The 22,280-nt window shown below is 42.1% G+C and overlaps 2 protein-coding genes across 3 annotated transcripts in view; both read left to right on the plus strand.

The window, feature by feature from the left end:
• Positions 1 to 22,280, plus strand: part of GYG1 (glycogenin 1) — a 571,889-nt gene that overhangs the window by 469,691 nt on the left and 79,918 nt on the right. The window lies entirely within an intron of this gene.
• Positions 3,964 to 21,363, plus strand: LOC132574338 (mast cell carboxypeptidase A-like). Its single transcript, XM_060242701.1, has 12 exons — positions 3,964 to 4,091; positions 7,052 to 7,198; positions 7,285 to 7,360; positions 9,266 to 9,390; positions 9,600 to 9,702; positions 11,319 to 11,420; positions 12,054 to 12,155; positions 13,045 to 13,155; positions 15,387 to 15,480; positions 17,973 to 18,175; positions 19,745 to 19,829; positions 21,137 to 21,363. The coding sequence occupies exons 1-12, from the start codon at positions 3,964 to 3,966 to the stop codon at positions 21,322 to 21,324; spliced, it is 1,464 nt and encodes a 487-aa protein (XP_060098684.1). The 3' UTR covers positions 21,325 to 21,363.

Consider the following 22,280-nt stretch of genomic DNA (forward strand, 5'->3'; position numbering starts at 1 on the left):
CATCTTGTTTCTCCTTGAAGCTTCACGCTGGTAAAGATATAGAGCAGAGGTGGGGAACAGTGGCTCTCCAGATGTTTTTTGCCTACAACTCCCATCAGCCCCAGCCAGCATGGCCAATGGCTGGGGCTGATGGGAGTTGTAGGCAAAAAACATCCGGAGAGCCACTGTTCCCCACCCCTGATATAGGGGGTTGATAATTACAGAAGCATAAATCAGGAATCTGTTGAGTTGCAATGGAATGTAAGTTAGCCAGGGCTTTTTTTGTAGTAGGAACTGCTTTGCATATTAGGCTACAGACCCCAATGTAGCCAATTCTCAAAGAGTTTCCAGGGCTTTTCTTCCAGGGCCTACTGTATGCTCTCGGAGGATTGGCTACATCAGGGGTGTGTAGCCTAATATGCAAAGGAGTTCCTTCTACAAAAAAAGCCCTGGTTGATACCGTTTTGGGGGCATAATGAGAACTTGCGTGGACTATATCCCATCCTCATCTACTTATCTAGAAATGGGCATAGTTGAGTACATGTCATGTATAATGCATACAGTCCATTATCATGCAGCAGTGGCTCTTGGGGTGAGTCACAAGAAATATCCCAGCCCCCATCCATGAGCATTGCTGGAGGAGGACAAGGCAGCAGCACTCTGATGGGTATCAGGAGGCAGCAACAGAACTGCCAGTGTCTTGGCAGCAGCAATAACGTTTTAAAGAGATATCCTTAGAACACTTTTCCCCCCCTTTAAAATGCTAATAATAAAGTCATGAATTCAGTTTGTTTTGGGTTAAATGTAAAAAAATAATAAAAAATCATTGACTTAGAAGCACAGAAGCTTTATGCAGTATTCCCGATCCTCCACATGACCCAGTTAAGGGGGAAATGCTGTTCAAACAAATTACAAAGATGATGTGACTTTCAATGTTAACAAGAAATAAATTTTACCTACAAAAACAGAAGCATATTTTACATGATATAGTCATATAGGTACATTTAATTTATGTGAACAGATTAACTTCAAAAGGGTTAATTTGCTACAGCTCCGAACCCAGATTAGACAGAGAGGTCCTATATAAGAAGGCAAGCAATGGCCAAAGATGAGAGGGTAGGGCCAACTGTCAAATGTACCTGAGAGAGAATTCTCTTAACTCTTTCCTTCTAGCATGCAGAGTATTTACTACAAAACCAAGCAGAAGTTGAAAGATTAAACCAACTCTTTTCCTTACTGCATTATCCCAAGGCAAATTGAGCTTGCAATTTGCATTTTATGGATGGAAGAAGAGGCGTGATCTTTGTCTCATCTGTTTGAACCCTAAGTTAGACCCTTTTCACACAGATATGATCCACATATGAACTACTTACTTGTGTTGTTAGGTCATGCAGCTGTGGTGTGTGTGTGGGGTGGGGGAGGAGATTCAAACAATCAGCCCTCATGATATGAACGGGAAATTTGCAAATATAATGCAGGTGCATGAAAGTGGTTCCCACACAGCTTGGGACATGGGTGAAGAGAACTTTATCTTTGATTATGACATTTGGATAACTTTCTTCCCTGATTCTGATATTAAAAAAACATTGAGTCCTCTAATTCTGATAATAAAAACATTGAGTCCTCTAGACCTGCCCCAATACTGGATCCAGTTCCTGACAACAACACTTTATGTTATCACAAGTCTGTTATAACTGATTTAACACCTGCCCAAGTTGCAGCTCACCTATATATTTAGTGTACCACCGCAGTCCACGATCCCATAAAAGCAGATCAATATTAGTTTAACTGGAAGAAATGCACTCAATTGTAGTAAAAACAAATCTATGGGTCCTCTTTCTCTTGACCCAAAATACTTAGCAGAAATAACAACTGGTGAAAGTCCCTTGAAACCTTGTTTTTGATGTGGCTATGCTTTCCCAGCTGTCCCTCAGAAACATTTTTATATGGTTGCCATTTAACTGAGTAGCAAAAGAAACTCTGACATTTAACACTGAATGCATCTTTTAATAAAATCTGAGCATCAACCTAAAGACTTTTTCTGAAATGTTCTGAACAGAACAATCCCACAATGAACAAATGCTTTGCACTACTACTTTGAAAGTATCTTTTCAACCATGGTAGAGAAATAGAACTGATGTTAATTTAAAGCTATAATTGCTTCAAAAATGGGTCTGCATGCATCTGTACAGCTTCAGTCAAAATTACTGTCATAACGCCACAAGGCAAGGATAGCCCACCCAGGCATCCAGAAGCCTATGTATGCCCATTTCAGTCCAGCTGTGTTTTCATAATCCAAATATATTCCAACATGAGAAGTCTACTTTATGTTGCATAATGGTGAAGAATCTGAACTGCAAGTTGTGAAAATCTCTGGCTCGCACAATAGATCAGCTATGAACACAGTTTGTGGTCTCAGGCAATCCTCCAATTCCACAATATGGAAATAACATTAATGGGATACTGGGCAGGATAACTGTAAAGATTACTGGTGTAGTGCCTATGAAGTAACAATAAATCAAGGTCATTTAATGAACGTTGGCAGCTGAAGATTGTCATATTAAAGTGCTTCAAAGACAACAAAAATTACAGCTTCTGGAATTCTGCCTTCTACATACTTATTAATGAGACAGTTCAGTTTATTGGTCAACAAAAATGACTATAACCAAATGATTAAGACAACAGAGCTAGGTCTTGTGTTGGTTCCAATCAATCTACTTATTTGTAGCATAGCACCGAAGCAGAAGAAACAGAAGCTGCCATAGATATATATTGTTCGCAAAATCAATATTAAATAAAGCATGTGGTTAAATTCTCCTGCTAGAACTATAACTCCTGGAGAATGTGTGAAAGTACATCTTAAGAAGTGAAGCTGCAAGAAAGACATGTCTTGTACAATGTTCCCTCTAAGTTGCAGAGTCCTGTGAGCAAAAATTCTATTTTGTGAGCAACTGGCATTCAAGTTGTGAGCTGCTGCATCAATTAGTGTGCTCTGGGGTCATCCTTCCTGAGCTAAGACCAAAATAAGAACATAAGAGAAGCCATGTTGGATCAGGCCAATGGCCCATCCAGTCCAACACTTTGTGTCACACGGTGACAAACCCCCCCCCCCCAAGTGCCATCAGGAGATTCACATGGGGCTAGAAGCCCTTCCACTTTGCCACCCCACCCCCCAAGCACCAAGAATACAGAGCATCACTGCCCCAGACAGTTCCAACAATATGCTGTGGCTAATAGCCTCTGCTCCATATATTTATAAAATGTGTGAGCAGGAGGCTAAAAATCTGTGAGCTAGCTCACACAAACTCAGCTTAGAGGGAATACTGGTCTTGTAGATGCTGGGCAATTACAGCACAAAGTAGACCACCCAGAGAGAATGACTTGGGTGAATACAGACTATTTACCCTGTTCTTATCACAGTGTGCCTGTAACCTTGTAGAATGTTGCAGACTTCCTACCAAGTGATGAATAAGAGGCTATTACCGTACTATTCTGCTTCCTAGGTTTCTGATCAGGAATGGAAGTGTGTTAACATTCTCCTCTCCTTTTGGTAGGATAATATTGGCCACCAGCTTGCCAACTGGTTAGCAGCCATCTGAATTCTCTGAGCTGTCACAGCTGTTTAAGGATCAGTAATGTATGTGTGTATAGAATCTTACTTAAGTATTCTCTGGTTGCCATAGCACCCACTTAGATGTATACCACTATAAATTAAAATGGCTCTTCTTCCTGGACCGGCACAAGAACATTCAAAAGTTATAGAATTGATTTCCTAATGAGATTCCATACATTTCAGACTATGATGAGGAAGACAGAGAATGTAACATGAGGGTTCTAAGGAAACACAATTACTCTCATTGTTGCCTGGCTTTTTGAGAAAATATTTCATCCTTATTGTTTGTGAAGATACTTGAAGAGAATCAAAAGAGAAGGGAGCCCACATCTCCACAGGATGTTTAGCTGAAAAGGAGGAACCTGCACCTAATGACTGAAGACAATAAACAGAAATTGAGAAGAAAATCAAGGCTGGTGCATTTTCAAGGGACCTTGACAGTATCAGTCATCCTTGTTCTCTTAGGATGCATTAATACATATCCTATAGCTCAACAGAGGTAAATTAGCCCAATACTTGATCCATGCTTAGCTGATAAAAACCTTTTGATTGACTAGCAAAGGTGTTCCTGATCAGGTGCCAAATGTTAAAAATGTTAGAAGAAAAAACTGCTTATAATACAAGAACTTATAAAGACTGCGAGGTAGTAGGCATCTAAGAGGCACTGCCTTCTCTCACAGATATATGGGGATGCATCTTCTAAGAGCCAAGGGAATGTGCAAGTTTTTTATTCAGAATTACTTTATTCATACATACCTTCATGCATGTTTTATTGATTCACTCAATCCTTAAAAGTAACATTACAGAATATATTTTTTAAAAAAAATGTTTGTTAGCTTTAGTGTTTGTTAGCTATTATGTACTGACGAGCAGGAACCCACAAGGACTTGTGAAGTGAATTCCCCCCTCCGCCTGCCCCCCCTGCCCCCAAACAGACTATTTCCTCTTTTTCTTTCTGGAAAGGCACCATAGCCTCTTCCACTTTCCTGCCTCATCTCCTTCCCATCAATCAGCAGCCTACCATTATCTTCTTCCCATCTTCAGTTTTCTGCTCTACTCTACTCCTGGCACCCTCGACCGAGGGAACTATGGCCCAGTTACTTAAGTGGGAAACCTGCAAGGAATTGCAAAGGCTACCTATTTTCCTGTCTTAACTTCTTCACACTATTTTCCTTTTTCCCTCCACCTGGCAGCCCTCATATCCTCAACCTTCTCTGCTTCCTGCCCACCTTTTATCTGTCCCTCTATCTTCAGCCATATTTGTTTATTTCATTTATATCTAACATTTCTCCACAACAGGGACTAAAAGCAGCATACTTTATTTCCTCCATTTTATTCTCAGACAGACCCTTTGAGCACAGGCAAACTGAGAGTGAAAAACTCTGGGAAATGACCCACCCCTAATGGACAAAATGCTTTACAACTTCAACAATTTTGCCAAGCAAATAATTAATATTCTAAGTTTATAGATGGAAATTGGGTTTTTGAAAACATGGTACTGTCAGGTGACCCAATGTTAAAATCGCATACATGGGTTTGATTTTTTTTTTCTCATTGAAGGCCTTGTTTAAAAAAAAAGAACAAAGAACTGGGCTAAGCACAAATCTAGGCCAACAAAACCCAAAGGCTCTTGTATCCAAGCCTAAACACTACCCTGTAGGCCACAATAAGCAGAATAATTTGAAGTGGAGACCCTCAGTAAATGACAGAAAGATAACTTCTGTGGTAAAACTGACTGTACAAAGGAAGTGTCAGTTATAAAACAATATGTTGATAAGAAAGGAAGTGGTTGCTAAATAAAGAAAGCAGCACATTGAGAGAAAGATTAAATTCTGTGTGCACATTTATGATTTTAAAAAAGAATAAAGATAAAATGGATGCTAAACAACGCCCTGGAGGAGGAGGTTAAACTTTGGGCCCTGTACTTGGAGGCTTCCTTCAGTGCCAGTGGGTGAGGTGGGCTGTGGGCAGCATGCATGGATTGGTTACTTTCTGACCTGTACAGAGGAAAACTGCAAAGCCAAAGACAGGAATCCTTCAGCCCAAAATAATTGAAAGGGGAGCAATCAATAGTGTGAGGATAGGTTGCCAGTACAAAGATTTCAATGGTGGAACCACAGAATTTCTGGCAATTCTTAGAACTACCACTGTCACTTCTCAATTTCCCCTGGAAGCAATATCATCTTGCTCCATCTGTGTGGGTTTTTCCCCCTCCATCACTTGGAGTGGAGGCTGGCAACAGTACCTCCAGGCAGGGAATCCCCTGCCCTGATCAGGGGCTTGACAACCCTGTATGGAGGGGTCCTTGTTGGGTGTAGAGAAGGAGAGCCAAGGCAAGGAATCAAGGAACACAGAAGGAATAATTAACCCCTTGCATCCATGGTCTATCACAAGAGGCTGGGATGAGCAAAACAAGATTAAAAAGTGATAGTTTCATCATTTTGTGATAGTTTACAGATTCTCAAGTATTTATTTAGTCCATTTAGACCCTGCCTTTCTCTCTGTGAAGTAGGTTAGGCTGAGTGTGTGCAATTGACCCAAAGTCACCCATCAAGCTTCTATCGCAGAGTGGGGATTTGAACCTATGTCTCCTAGATACTAGTCCAACATTCCAGCCACTGGCTCCCCACTATATGTGGTACATTCTCTTAGCTTACAACATAGACTGCATCCTATATCCAAACCCAGAAATTAAGCTGGCATAAGAACATAAGAGAAGCCATGTTAGATCAGGCCAATGGCCCATCCAGTCCAACACTCTGTGTCACACAGTGGCCAAACACACACACACACACTGTGGCTAATAGCCACTGATGGACCTCTGCTCCATATTTGTATCTAACCCCCTCTTGAAGGTGGCTATGCTTGTGGCCGCCACCACAGTGTCCAGACGCTTGCTGCTGTTCAGTGTTTTCATCTAGTGAATGCATCATACAGCTGCTATACTTAATCATCTTCCTATGTGGACCTGCATGATTGTGCAATAGGTTTCCTTCTCCACCATGGCTACTAGGATTGGTATGCCCCAGCATATGAAAACATTTCTTAGTAGCAACCACAACACTGCTAGAATGTATGTAGAGCTGGCCTTAGATCCACAAGGATGTGGTCAAGATACCTGCATCAACTTGCTCAGTAGCTACAGTTCTGGCACATTCCCCCATTGACTGGGAAGTACGGATGAAGAAAAATGGCCATACATAAGCAAGGTTAGTACGTTTTCTTCAAAAGCAATAGCCTAAGCACAAATCCAGGCCAGTGAAATTAAAGCATATCTCATGAACTCCACAGGTGTTCTCTTCATTATGTTTGACTGACAACATCATAGGACAATTGTACGTAGCCACTGTTGTTGCAAAAGTGGCCACCCCAGTTAGTTTAAAGGCACTAATAGGTTTTGTAATTTCATTAAATACGAGCGTGGGCATAACAGCAGAAACCTCACATCACCCCATGAAGACTCCTGAGGAAGTCATATGATCACAAAGCAGAAAATAAAGATGACAGAGATCAATTGCAGCAGAAGAAAAGAAATCTGAAGTCCCTTCTGGCTTTGGGCTTGATTGCCAATGCGTTTGTTCTCAGTTCTGCACAGAGTTTTGACAGGTAGAGCTTTCTCACTTAAAACTAAATCAGGGAAGGGTTATTCATGTCCTGATGTTCTGCTCATCTTTTGACTTTATGTTCTGAAGTGCGAAAGTGTTTCGTGCGAAGCCTGATAATGAAAAGCAAGTGAACGTCATGAAGTATTTGGCCAGCATTTTACAGGTGAGACACTTGCTCTTCTTTCTTATGGTCTGAATCTTTATATAAAGTCTTGTCTGTTTTTAAATAAATAAGACTTGGATCTAGACAAGATGGTTTCACAGGTACAAGCATCTTTGCATATAGAATGCAGTTTCCATGCTTCCTCCATCTTCCAGCAGGAGGGGGTATGGGGGTGTAGGGGGCATTTTTGAAGTGCTACCAGAGAGAAGAGCAGCATGAAAATGTCACTCTGTGGGCAAAAATCCTTGCACCCAAGGAAATGTTAGTTTGGAACTAACCAATTGTTTATTAAAGACATGAAAAGTCTGAGCAGCACTTAGCCTTTCATCAGGCATCACTAACTAAAATGTCATGAAGTGGGGCATAATAAGGTGAATCCATACAAGATGTCTGTAATCAATAAAGGATTAGTGTAATTAGAACCCAGTTTGGTGAGGTGGCTAAGAACATGGACTCTAATCTGGAGAACCAGGTCTGATTCCCAGCTCCTCCAGATGCAGATGCTGGTATGACCTTGGGTCAGCCACAAGTTCTCTCAATGCTGTTCTCTCAAGAGCAGTTCTTGAAGAACTCTCTCATCCTCACCTACCTCAAAGGGTCTCTGTTGTAAAGATGGGGAAGGGAAGGAGATTGTAAGCCACTCTGAGACTCCAAGTGAAGGGCAGGGTATGAAAAAGTTCCTGTAGACTGGTAAAAGCAATTAACCAGAATCCTAAAGATCAAAAGAGGACGAGGGGGAGGTTGGATTTATATCCCACCTTTCACTTGGAGTCTCAGAGTGGTTTACAATTTCCTTTCCCTCCCCCTCTCCACAATAGACCATAACTGTTCCTTTAAACACCTTCTCCAAGTAGCTAGTCCACCCAAAAGGTATTTGAAATGATTACAATCCCTTTAAATACTCTTTAACTTTGACTACCCAGTGGTCCTGGAAAATCTCAAATATTTGGGGGATTTCTCAGGACTGGCCATTTTAGATAGCAAAAAAATGGCCAAAACTATATCCAACTGGAAGAATATCTGGAAAATACCAATAAGATATTTTGGATTTTTTTGGCTCTGATTTAGTCAAATGTACACCCCTACTTGCATTCGATATATATATTCAACTAAATCAGAGCCAAAAAAATCCAAAATATCCTATTGGTATTTTCCAGATACTCTTTCAGCTGGCTATAGTTTTAGCCATTTTTTTTTTTTTTTGCTATCTAAAATGGCCAGTCCTGAAAAGAAAAAGAAAAAAACAGGAGCCCTGTGACACAGAGTGGTAAAGCTGTAGTACTGTAGTCCAAGCTCTCTGCTCACAACCTGAGTTCAATCCCAGCAGAAGCTGGGTTCAGGTAGCTGGCTCAAGATTGACTCAGCCTTCCATCCTTCTGAGGTCTGAAAAATGAGTACCCAGCTTGCTAGGGGGAAAGAGTAGATGACTGGGGAAAGCAATGGCAAACCACCCGTAAAAAGTCTGCCGTGAAAACATTGTGATGTGACATCCCCCCAGAGTCTGAAATCACTGGTGCTTGCACAGGACTACCTTTACCTTTTTTTACCTTTACATCTCTACTTAAAATTCTCAGTTGATTCTCATTTAAGTGTTGTGCAGAATTTGCCTACTCTCTACCTACAAAATAGGAGCTTTGGTTTTCCTGTTTTATAGAAGATATTCTCCTGAAATTCAGCCTATGCTTATATCAACTATGCTAACAGCAGAGAACCATTTTGTATGTCAGTGGTTTTTTTGTTTTTTAAAAAAGCATAAACTCAGTAATTCAAAGTGGTTCTGTAATGTTCTCAAAAATAGATCAGAAAAGAAACAAGTATCAAAAATGTCCAACATCCATGCCTTTTGATGGGATTTTCAACATGTATTTCAACAATATTCAACATGTTTTTTTTCTTCCCTTGCAGCTCAACTTTTGGTACCCAGACTCAGAGTTGCATATTGTCCACCAGAAAGAAGTAGATTTCCATGTCAGCGCTGTTCAGTCCAACATTGTGCAGACTCTCATGGAGAAGAATAAAATACAGTATGAGTAGGTTTCCCTTAGCTAGTTAAAACCGTGTGTTGTGCATGTGTTGTATGTATCATATGATCTATGGCATGTGTATAATGTATGACATATTTGACACTATTGGTGCAATCAATGGGTTTAGCCCAGAGTGACTCTGCATAGGACTGTATGTGCATGACTTATTTTCTTACAGCCTTTGTAATAGTTTCTTGTGATTTTGTACCACACAGAATTTTGTTTCCAAACCTGCAAGAAATCATTGAAAAACAGGTTGGCAAGGAGAAAAATTCCACCAACAGACACAGTTACACAAAATATAATGAATGGCACAAGGTACAGAAGAAATGTTATTGTCTGGAAAGTAAATGTTTTTTAGTGCATAAAGTACCACTGGCTGAACTGGGTGGGGTTTGTGTGACCAGTTCTTATTTGGTCTTTTGGTGCAGTCAAATAGGCATGCTCCTACTGAAGATACCCACATACCCTGTAACATATAATGGGTACATGTGTGTGTTTATTGTGCTACTTTTCATTCTGTCCTATTTATCAGTAGTGGCTACAGTCAGGCTTGGATCAGCTCCCCCCCCCCATTAATTTTAAGATAGGTACATTGAAAAATACATGTAATACTTTGTACTTGATAAAACATGCATGTGTGTAATTTAGTATGTGTAATCTGATTTTTAAAAGTCAAATGAAAATTAGTTCACAAGTAGAACAGAAGCAAGATCATTCCCAGTGGTTTTTCCTCCATGAATATGAGTTCATGATGGGGGAGGTCACTGGAAGAATCTAAAATGAAAGACTCAGAAAGTGTTGTGGAGAAAGAGCATATAGCTTTACCTACTTTCTTCCACATGGCTATATATAGAAATAACTGGAGTCCAGCTATCTGGGCAACAGAAGAGGGGGAGAGAGAAGTAATTACAATTGCAAAGCCATTGCAATCTGCATTCTGCTTCAGATAAAGGTAGAGTTGCCATTTAATTAGTTCTGTGCCTTTAATTAGTTCTCAGGGGTGTCGAACTCATTTGTTATGAGGGTTGGATCTGATATAAATGAGACCTTTTCGGGCTGGGCCATGTCAGGTTGGGCCAGGCCATGTTGGGCCAGGCCAGCAACAACAAACAATGATATAAACTGTATAAAGGACACAGAGAAACATAATTAAATATTTTAAAAAACAAAAACAAAAAAAACCCTTAAAACATGCTTAAAATGTTAGCACTTGTTGGTATTAAAGGTCTTTCTTTGTATCTCTCCCACGGGATCCAATGAACTGGGCAAAGGAAGCTCTGGGTCTTTCCTTCCTTCCCCAGGGACCAGGAGGAGGAAGGAAAAGAGCCTTGGCTCAGTAGCTCTGCTGTGCAATTAAGAGAGTCTGGAATAAAAGCTCTGCCTTCCTCCCCAAGGGAGGAGCCTCAACCAATGGAGAAAATAGAGGTTTTGCTCTGCAGCTCCTGTGTGATTCAGCAAGCCTTGCAAAGCAAGCTGTTATGCAGAGGGAAGCAAGAGATAGAGAGAAGAAAGGCAATAACAGGCAGTTGCTCCAGGGCCTGATAGGAGCCCTCCTGGGGTCTGATTCAGCCCCTGGGCCACATGTTTGACACCCCTGATCTAGAATATGAAGCCATTCACAGGCAATGATACCTATTTCCATGCTACAAAAAATGTTACTTGCTCATTTCTGCAGATCAAGCTACTGCACAAGAACAAAGCAGACCACTTTTCTTATCACCTGGCATCCTTAGGAAGTACAAAAAAGCTGAGGATGTCACAATTGGTGCCAGAAGTTATTGGACCACTTGCTAGTGATCAGCACATAGTTTATTGCTACAGTATCATGAGCAGCAATCAATAAATCATATATAGTAAATCATATGCAGATTTCAGTGTTTAACGCTTAATACTATACTAGGTGAACAATGATACATTATTCTTTACTTCAGATTTCTGCATGGACTGCTAGAATTGCAAAAAAGTATCCCAAGCTGGTTTCCCGCATAAAGATTGGAAATACCTTTGAAAAGCGACCCATGTATCTCCTTAAGGTATAAAATTCTTTCCAGGATAATATTCAACAAACAGATAAAATACTAATAGTGTAATCCAATGCAGAGTCACTCTGACCTAAACCCACTTACCAGTTTGGTGTAGTGGTTAAGTGTGCGGACTCTTATCTGGGAGAACCGGGTTTGATTCCCCACTCCTCCACCTGCACCTGCTGGAATGGCCTTAGGTCAGCCATAGCTATTGCAGGAGTTGTCCTTGAAAGGGCAGCTGCTGTGAGAGCTCTCTCAGCCCCACCCACCTCACAGGGTGTCTGTTGTGGGGGGAGAAGACACAGGAGATTGTAAGCCACTCTGAGTCTCTGATTCAGGGAGAAGGGCAGGGTATAAATCTGCAATTCTTCTTCTTCTTCTTCTTCTTCTTCTTCTTCTTCTTCTTCTTCTTCTACTTTAGATGCTCAAATATTCCAAAGAGTTCAGTTGGATTTACTCCCAAATAAGTGTGCATAGGATTGCAATTCTAACAAACTGTGCAAAGATTTGCCCAACTGCATAACTATTTAAAGGTCAAAATCTATTTCTGTAAAGATCTCAGAATGGAGCCAAAGGTTCAACATTTAACTAACTGTACCTCCTTTAAAATTGCTTCCAACCATAAACAATTTTTGAAAACAGGTTGGAAAAGAAAGTGGAAGGGAAAAGGCCATTTTCATGGACTGTGGAATTCATGCACGAGAGTGGATTTCACCTGCTTTCTGCCAGTGGTTTCTGAAAGAGGTTAGTTGAAGACCCTCTTTTCCTTCCAATGTAATAGGCCTGATTCATACATGCTGGGGACAAGAGTGGCAAGGTGGTGGTAGAATGCTAAGGCAGATGAATGAACACCTCCATTTCAGACTGCGAGTGATGAGTTCTAGCTCTGAATTGCATGACAAACAACAGTGGGGCAACATTTCTGTTTTCCGTCTTTGATTACTGAACTGTTTCTATTTGCAAGGAGTTTTTAGCATAGGGGATCATTCCAAACTGTTATCCTCCATGACTTGCTATGCTATATAGATCTTTCTATCCCCTCTGTGTTCTATCCCCACTTCTCCTGCATGCTTAAACCAGAGAATTTATCAAACATACGAACAGAGATTAATTCCCACATAATCAATTTGCTACTAATAACTTGCAACATCAGACTTCTTAGGAGAAGTGATGACTTCTGTACCCACCAAACAAATTAAATCTACCTAAGTTCTGCTAAGAGCCTGTGGTGCAGAGTGGTAAAGCTGTAGTACTGCAGTCGGAGCCCTCTGCTCACGACCTGAGTTCGATCCCAGCGGAAGCTGGTTCAGGTAGCCGACTCCAGGTTGACTCAGCCTTCCATCCTTCCAAGGTCGGTAAAATGAGTACCCAGCTTGCTGGGGGGGAAGTGTAGAGACTGGGGAAGGCAATGGCAAACCACCCTGTTAAAAGTCTGCCGTGAAAAAGTTGTGAAAGCAATGTCACCCCAGAGTCGAAAATGACTGGTGCTTGCACAGGAGACTACCCTTACCTTTAAGTTCTCTTTAAGGATAGCTGACAGATTCCTACAGCAGGTCTATTACGATGATGCATGATGAAATAATTCACTTAAAATAATTCTTAAACCAACTTGATTCTGAGCTGTCATTGACAGGCCATCCAGACATATGGAAAGGACCAGAATATGACAAATATACTGGACAATATGCACTTCTATATTCTTCCTGTATTCAACATAGATGGCTACATTTGGAGCTGGACCCAGGTGCCATGCAAAGTTGCCTTATTTTTCTATAGTGCTCCTGACTTGGTAATAAAAAACAGAACTGAGAATAAATTATAAATACTAGTTACAACAAAACATACACATTAGATCTTTAATTACATTCATATGTAGTCAGATGATTCTCTGAAACAATATTTCAAGAACTATGAATGGCATAGTTTCCATGCTGAAACTGAAGTCTGGTTTCAGTTACCAAAATCCTACTTTAAAAATTAAACCAAAGTCCAGTGGCATCTTAAAGGCTAACAAATGTTATGCCAGCATAGGCATAATTCATGATTTAGAGTTCACTTCATCAATTGGTGCCACTGGACTAGGGGTGCCACCCTCCAAGTGGAACCTGGAGATCTCCTGGAATTACAGCTCATCTCCAGACTACAAAGATCAGTTCCTCTGGAAGAAATGGATGCTCTGGCATTGTACTTCACTGAGGTCTCTGTTCTCCCAGACTCCATCCCCAAATCTCCAGGAGTTTCCCAACCTGAATATGGCAACCCTACTCCCCCATCCCACTCCAGTGATCATGGGGGACCTGGCAACCCTACTCTGGACTTAATTTTGTCACTGTTGTAAACTGCTCCGAGCCCACTTGCGGGATAGGGCAGGATATAAATAAAAAATAAATTAAATTTTGCTGCAACAGACTGGCACGGCTATCCTTCTGGGTTCAAAATCTTACTCTGAAGTTTGAAAGCTCTCATCAGCACACAAATACCTTTCTTCATGGGTCCCTAATGAAGGTAAAATAGAAGGTGAGTGGGTAATTAGATATATTGTCGGCAGTTTTGCCACATGTGTGACCCCTGGGTGGAACCTATAACATAGTTCAAGGAATACTAGATCCACACATGCTCAAATGTAATTGCCCTAGCTACAAGTGCAAAAAGAGCCCTCGTTCTTTACAGTTTATAAGCCATGGGAAGCTGTTAGGCAGTAGACTGAAAAGATCAACAAACCAGTTGGTTATTAATGAAGCTGCAGGACCCAATGCAAATGGATACTAAGGGTTCAGCAGATGCTTAGCCTGTCTTCCTTGCTCTTTTCTCACAAGCTTGCAACCGCATATAGATCATCACATGTCAATCACCTATGCCTTTTAAACGTATATATTCTTTTGGCCCCAATGGCCCATACCCTCTGAAATAGTCTTATATGAGAGTCTACATGAGGTGATCTACTGGTGTTGCCAGGTCCCTCCAGCCACTGGCAGAAGATGGGGGGGGGGGCGGGGAATAGGGTTGCCATATCCAAGTTAGGAAACTCCTGGAGATTTGGGAATGGAGCGTAGGGAGGGCATGGAGCTCAGTGGGGCACAGTGCCATAGAGTCTACCCTTAAAGGCATCTATTTTCTCCAAGGGAACTTATCTCTGTAGTCTGGAGATCAGTTTTAATTATGGATCCCCTGGTCCCACATGGAGACTAGCATCCCTACATGTGGGTTGTATGCTTCATTATACCTACATCCAAGTGCTTTCCATGTAGAAAATTCCTGACATTTTGAAGAAAGAGAGGAGAGACCAAGTTATGGAGAAGAAGATAAACAGACAACAGCATAATCTTCAGTTCCCCAAGTTGGAGACTCCCAGTAAAGGGACAGCAACAAATCAAAACTCCAAACCTAATTATGGCTTTTTTAAAAAATATGCACCTAACATGAATGTTGTCCAACCAGGTATTCTTGCCAAGGAGGATTATGCTGATTGGCATTTTGGTGTAAACATTTCTGTTTCCTCAAACCACTGCATGATCTCAGGTGAATTTTAAAAAGTGTGCATATTCCTGGAGAAAATGACCAAACACAGGGCAGACTGAAACTAAGGTATATCTTGCAGTTCCTGAATGTATTTCAGTTTTGATTACTAATTTGGTATGAATATAAGTGATATATGCCTAAAGCAGTTCTACTTGGAAGTAAATTCCAAGTAAATTGCTCCCAAGATATTTACTTCCAAGTTTTTGCTTTATGCACATATCCCTGTAACCTGAGTTTCCTAAGGCAGACCCTAAAATCCAAGAGACAATGAAGGAAAGTAACTTTCCCGATTATGAAATTCTCTGTAGGTACAGGGTGTGGAGAAGATTTGCATAATAAACATGAATCTGTCAAAGATGGGTTGACTATCTGTGGGCATGAGGTATAAAGATGACATAAGGAAACAATGAACTGCCATATACTGATTTTAAGATTCTCTATCATTATGTTAAGCAGAATCGCTTGTGGAGAAAGAGTCGTTCCAAGACATCCAACAATAGTGACTGTGTCGGTGTTGACCTAAACAGGAACTTTGGTGTTGCATGGGGCAGTAAGTAACTTTTTAAAGGCCATAGGTGACTTGCAGTGCAATCCTAAATAGAGTTACTCCAGTCTAAACCAACTGATATCAATAGGCTTAAACTATAGTAACCAGGGCTTTTCTTGAGCCAGAACACACCAGAACACCGTTCCGGCTGGTCCAGGCAGCATTCCAGCTCGGCCTCATCGACTTCCCCCGCTGCCTGGCGGGGCTCAGGGAGGCCAGCTGCACTTGCATGGGGGCCTCCTGATGTCTGGGTGTCTGGCGGGGCTCGGGGAGGCCTGCCGCACTTGCATGGGGGCCTCCCAATATCGCGCTATCCAGCGGGGCTCGGGGAGGCCTGCCACACTTGTAAGGGGGCCTCCCGATGTCGTGCTGTCCAGTGGGGCTTGGAGAGGCCTGCCACGCTTGCGCGGGAGCCTCCTGATGTGCAGGTGTCCAGCAGGAGGCCTGCACCCCTTGCGTGGGGGCCTCCCGAGGTCACGCTGCCCAGCAGGGCTCGAGGGACCAAGCTACAGAGCCACGGCTTTGTGGGAGTCAGCACTTTTACAGGTGAATTGCTTGCATCCCCTTTCTTTCAGTCACTTTATTTTTTCCTTTCTTTTCTCTTTCTTTCTTGCTTTTTTCCCTCTCTTTCTTTCATTCCTTCCCTCCCTTTTCCTTTCTTCCTATTTCATTTCTCTTTCTTTCTTTTTTTCTCTGTTTCCAACTGTCTCCCCCTCCCTCCCTCCCTTTCATTCATTCATTATTTCTTTCTTTTTGTCAGTCTTTCTTTCTTTCTTTCTTTCCAACTCTCTCCTCCCTTTCATTCATTCATTCTTTCTTTCTGTCAATCCCTTTCATTCATTCATTATTTCTTTCTTTTTGGCAGTGTTCTTTCTTTCTTTCTCCCCCCTTTCATGCATTCATTTTTTCTTTCAGTCAGTCTTTCTTTTTCTCTGTCTATTTGCTTTATTTTCCACTCCCTCACTCTTTCTTTCTGTCAATATTTCTTTTTCCCTGTTTGCCTTATTTCCCACTACCCCCTCCCTCTCTCTCTCTCCTTCTCTCTTTCCAACTCTCTCCCCCCTTTCATTCATTCAGTCAGTCTTTTCTCCTGTCTTTTGCTTTATTTCTCTTTCTTTCTTTAAGCACTACACCATGCTGGCTTTGTAGTAGTGTGTTGGAATTTGATTTTTTTTCCTCACACCCCAAAAAAGACATTATACACTTTTGGTGATGTCAGAGGTGTGGCCGAGTATGCAAATGATGGTGATGTCAGAGGTGTGGCCTAGTATGCAAATGACAGTGCTGTCAGGGGTGTGGCCTAGTATGCAAATGACGATGCTGTCAGAGGTGCGGCCTCACATACTAATGAGTTCCTTTATAGCAGATTCCTCCTGTAGCAGAAGAGAACCTTTAGCTCCAGCTCATGGTAAACTATCTCTCAAAGTCAGGCTGCCTGTCCAATCTTCTTCCAACTCAGCTTGAGAAGGTCCTGCAGGGCCTCAAAATGAAGAAGGTAGGGGTTATACCCAAGTTCCTTCTACTGTCCATGATTTCTGGTGCTCCAGGGTCAAATACTGGGTCATCATCAATTTACATCCCAGTCTGATCCTGGGCCCTCCCTTAGTAGGCTCTTTCTAACTCCACACCCTTATGGCTACTTCTCTGCTCTTCCTCACCCAACCCCATTACTGCTGCAGGGTTGGAGCCAAGGCTCAGCAAGCCCTGAAGGCAACACGTTCCTGTTCCCAGTCCCCATGGGCACTTGTTCTCCTGGCTACTTGCTGGCTTGTCCCCTACAGGGCTATTGACTTTGCTGGGCTAGACTGCTCCCTGCAGCCCAGCTTTGCATCTCCCCAGCCTTGACTGTCACCAGCATGCATGGTACATTCCCAGCTTCAGCTGAGACTGGATGAGTTGGGGCAGTTCCTGGGGCAGTTCCTGGAGCTGCTGACATCAGCAATGCATGCCCATTCTCCATGGCCAGAAGCTACCCTGGGGCAACTCTAGCAGGAACCTGTATCAGCTTGCTGCTGTCACCACTCCCATATTCTGGCAACTTTCCAGGGTGGGGGATAATCACTGGACTATAATCATATTTTTGCTGGCTGGCTTTCAAATTACTATGCCAGACACTACACTTGAGTATAAATGCAAGCTTACTGACAGAGCTCAAGACCACCACTGGGTTAGATACAAGAATACTGTGAACAGCTCTGCTTTATATTTCTGTCTTTTAAAAGCACAGCAACCCTGTTCTAGCCACTTAGTCTTTGCTTAAGTAAGGGCAACAATTCATTGCCAAATTCATTGTTCAGTGCTTGTCTATATGATGTTAAATAGTGTGTTGGTACCCCAAGAACGGTCTGTTAGGTGACCCCTTGCTTTCATCTCACAATAGCTACTTCTGTGGATACAGTCTCTGAATTGTCTTTACAGTGATCTAATTCATTCTGTTACCATGAATCACATTACAAGTATCATTAATTGAATGCAAATATTCTTTTTATCAACAGCTGTGGATTCTTCCAAAAATCCATGTAAGGAAACCTACTGCGGGTCTTCTGCAGAGTCAGAGCCAGAAACGAAAGCAATGACAACTTTTATCCGTAACCACCTTTCTTCAATCAAGGCCTACCTAACTGTGCATTCTTACTCTCAGATGTTGCTCTTCCCCTATGGCTATACATATGACAATGCGCCTGACCACAATGAGCTGGTATACTGAAAACACAAATGATTCTGCTTTTCTAAAACCTTTATAATGACTTTATAACCTTTAAAAATCTGATAAATAATGTGCATGAGGCCATCCTTGCTTGATGGGACTGCTATATTTCCACTGGTATTTCAAAGTGTGGGAAGGAGGAGGAAAATCAGTGGTAGCCAATAGAAATGTCTATTGTCCTTTCATCATGTGCAAGTGACTGTAGTATTTGTGTGAGTGTAAAAGTGTAGAAGTTTCATGTTGCTCCCTTTGAACATTCTTTTGTGATCCTAACCAATGGATTACATCCTGACATCTGCTAATGACAGGCTTTGCTATTAGAGAAACATGGTAGAACAAGTGGGGGAGGGAGCAGTTTAGCCTGATTGGTGGTGGAAAGTGTGTCAAGTTGCAACTGAGTTGTGGTGACCCCTTCATGTGGCTTCAAGGCAAGAGACAAACAGGTGGTTTGCCATTGCTTGCCTCTGCACAGCAACCCTAGACCTCTTTGGCTTCCATCAAATACTGACCAGAGCCAGTCTTGTTTAGCTGTTGAGATCTGATGAGATCAGGCAAGACTGGGCTATCCAGGTCCTGGCTTTGCCTGATTTCCTCATTACAGAACTTGTGGCATTTTGTATCTGCCTTGTGGCATTTTACCTATGAAGCTCTCTCAGATCTTAGTGGGTTAAGGGGCTGCTATGGGAAAAGAAAAGTAGAGAAAGAGTCACTGCTGTGAGCACTCCCCCTTGTGGTTTGAAATTAAAGGTAGACTTTTTTTAGTATTACTTCAAGTATTACTCTGCCTGTGGCGCAGAGTGGTAAAGCTGCAGTACTGCAGTTGAAGCCCTCTGCTCATAACCTGAGTTGGATCCCAGCGAAAGCTGGTTCAAGTAGCCAACTCCAGGTTGACTCAGCCTTCCATCCTTCCGAGGTCGGTAAAATGAGTATCCAGCTTGCTGGGGGGAAAGTGTAGATGACTGGAGAAGGCAATGGCAAACCACCCCGTAAAAAGTCTGCTGTGAAAACGTTGTGAAAGCAATGCCACCCCAGAGTCGGAAATGATTGGTGCTTGCACAGGGGACCTTTCCTTTTTCCAAGATTATAAAGACCCTGGAGAAATTCATCGGGAATTGGGGGAAATTATGGTTTATCAGAGCTGCTCATGTCGGATAAGTTTTATGTTTGTTTGTTTTTTTTTCCCAGTGGATGCTATCATACTAAAAGTGACAGGTTTTCAAACTAGATTTAGGTGGTATGAATCAGTGCTTCATATGGGGCAGTGCATCCACTGGCACCATTCTGCCTGTACCCCTCATGTAAATTCAAAAGGGGGAGGTAGTCAGTAGCCCTACAAAGTGGAGACCCTGCTCAGGGGTGGCATGTTTCTCTACAAAGCTTGGGTAATGTGCTTCTCTGTAAATCTTAAAGGAGACCTTGAAAGGGGTTTTTGTAAGCTATTCCTAAACCCTCCACTACAATGGCAAAAGCTATTATGCTGTCCAAACAAAGATATAGTTATTTGCTCTTATGTATTTTGACTTATAAGAAAAAAAGTTTGCTTTGTTTGTTTGAAATCAGAATGAAGTTGCAAAGGCAGCCGTCAAAGCCATATCCAGTCTGTATGGTGAAGAATATAAGTATGGACCATCAGCAATTACAATATGTAAGAGTTTCTCATTTTTCTGGTAAAGATGTCACTGCATCAATTTAAAAATGCAACCAGTTCTGAAGAAATGTACTCAATAGCATCAGGAGGTTTCTATGCATATGTGTAAAAGAAGGACACGGATACAGTGATGGGGACACACAGTTAAAAGCACAGAAGCCCTGTTATTAAAGGGCTGGCATTTGGCAACTCCATTCTATGTTCCCTAAGAACAGTCAGTGTCTATAAAATAGTGGGTTCGACGCAATGAAGAGGCAAGGTGGTAGTGATCATAGCTCTTTATTCCAGCACAGCATAGTATAGGGCTGCACTCTAAGAACTGGGTAACTGGGCCAACTTATATACACTTCAAGGTTCCCACACTAGCACGCCATTGGATCATTCAAGCCAGCAGGGGGCCCTTGATTGGAGCAGGGCAGCAGGTATCTGGATCCTGCTGCCCATTGTTCCTGAGTCCCCAAGCTCAGTCCTTGAGGCTCCAATGAGCCAGGCAGGAACACACATAATAGTCTTCACATTGGTCCGCATACACAACAGTGCCCAAAAGCCTCTGTTGGACCCACACTCATCAGTTTACTTCTGGTCTCCTCTGTACCTATTGAGAGATTGGCTGATGAAGCACTGGAGTTCCAGCATTAGACTTCCTAAATTTCCTTCCTAGCCAAACCTGCAGTTAGCTCCATGGTAAGGAGGATTCATGCATTTGTCTTCCACCTGCTCTGGAGCTAACAGCAGCTCCAAGAGAGGAAAGGGTAAATATCTTTTTCCCCATTACCACCAAACTGTTTCAAAGGAAAAATTAAAAAGTAAAACTAGCCCACAGTCACCATGCAAGCTTCAGTGGTAGAGTGGGGATTCGCACAAGTCTCTTATACCCTATTCTGACATTCTGACCACTATACCAAACTGTATCTCATGTGCTCTTAAAAACAAACTTGAGCTTTGATTTACTGGGAAGTTATCTTCAAAGAGGATTTGAATAGCATGACTAGGCCCTGAGATGGACGAAGCAATTATTTTTTTCCAGATATCTTCTGACCATATGCGAGATGAGATGTGTTTCCTTAATTGTGTGCTGAGTGATTATGTGGGATTCAATAACCAAGGCTAAACTAAGTTAGAAATTATGATTCTAACTTAAACTATGTTGGACCCTGTGAGTTCTCTGCTAATTTTCCTTCAAGGGAGAAAAACTCCCCTCAATGGAGGATGATTTGGGGGAAGGGAGTCAGAAGGTCCAACTCATTGCTTCCTGGACATCACCTCTGTAGCACCACCTAATTTGGCAATCATTGCTTTTACAGATCCCTCATCAGGTTGCTCTGAAGACTGGGCCTACAGACAAGGCATCAAATACTCCTTCGCCTTTGAGCTTCGTGACAAGGGCAGATATGGCTTTCTCCTTCCTGAATCCCAGATCAAGCCAACTTGTCAAGAGATTGTGCTGGCAGTCAAGTTCATTGCCAATTATGTCCTCAACCAAGCTTTGTAATTTGGACAACTGCTTCCCTGACTTTCTGAAGAGATCTGGAAAAGAATAAACATCACATATTTACAGAGAAAGACTTCAGAGTCTATTATTCCTGACATCACCTCAGAGTCGGAAACGACCAGTGCTTGCACAGGGGAATACCTTTACCTTTTTTATGAGAGTTCTTCAGTTTGGGTACAGCCAAGTAGTTATACCTGATCCAGATTTAAGTAAAAGAAGAAGCTTTGGGGAGGGGTAGATCATTTTTCTAAAATACTATTAACAAATGTATGTTGAACAGATATAGTATATACTATTTTTGCTACCATGCTGTTCTGGAAATCCAGTTACCATAAATGAAAAAAAAATAATTCTTAGGTAGAATTTCCAGCTGTCTCCGCTGCCTGAGAGGAACAAGAATATCTCTGTGAACCTCAACACTGCCTCATGGTAGCTGCTTCAGTGCCACTCTGTCAAGACTTCTAAGGTCCTTATTACATGAGACACGTGATGTGAGTCAGCTGGTATTCCCTGGCTTGACTTGCAGTCACACATATGATGGGGGGGCACTTTAAAAAGTGCTTTGGGAGCAATTCTTCTCCAAAGTGAAGCACAGCAAAAGTGGCTGAAGGGGGCTGTTTGTCCTGCTGCCAAGGTCCACATTGTCCTGGGATCATGTGACTCTTTCCTTCCCTCCAATTTGCATTAGGCTTGGACCTAAACTGGGAAATGAAATAAAGTCTCTTAAGAACCTACCAATGCCATCCTAAACAGAGCCACACACTTCTAAGTGCATTGACTACAATGCAAGGCTGCTTAGGGCTGCACTTCCAAAGGAATACACTACCTTTGTCTTCTGTTGTCTGGCATCTTTTTTCAGACAATCAAGGCAGAAAAACCCGTTAGCCTCTGTAGTCTCAGAGGAGAATGCTGAAACTGTAACAGAATGCTCCAAGGGTTGAAGTATATGTTGTAAG

The sequence above is a fragment of the Heteronotia binoei genome, chromosome 6, assembly GCF_032191835.1.
Source record: "Heteronotia binoei isolate CCM8104 ecotype False Entrance Well chromosome 6, APGP_CSIRO_Hbin_v1, whole genome shotgun sequence".
Lineage (NCBI taxonomy): Eukaryota > Metazoa > Chordata > Lepidosauria > Squamata > Gekkonidae > Heteronotia > Heteronotia binoei.

Coding starts and splice junctions, on each gene's coding strand:
- LOC132574338 (XM_060242701.1), top strand. CDS start 3,964: ATGACTGAAGACAATAAACAGAAATTGAGAAGAAAATCAAGGCTGGTG. Junction 9,391..9,599: donor AAGAATAAAATACAGTATGA/GTAGGTTTCCCT, acceptor TGTACCACACAG/AATTTTGTTTCCAAACCTGC. Junction 9,703..11,318: donor AATATAATGAATGGCACAAG/GTACAGAAGAAA, acceptor TCTTTACTTCAG/ATTTCTGCATGGACTGCTAG.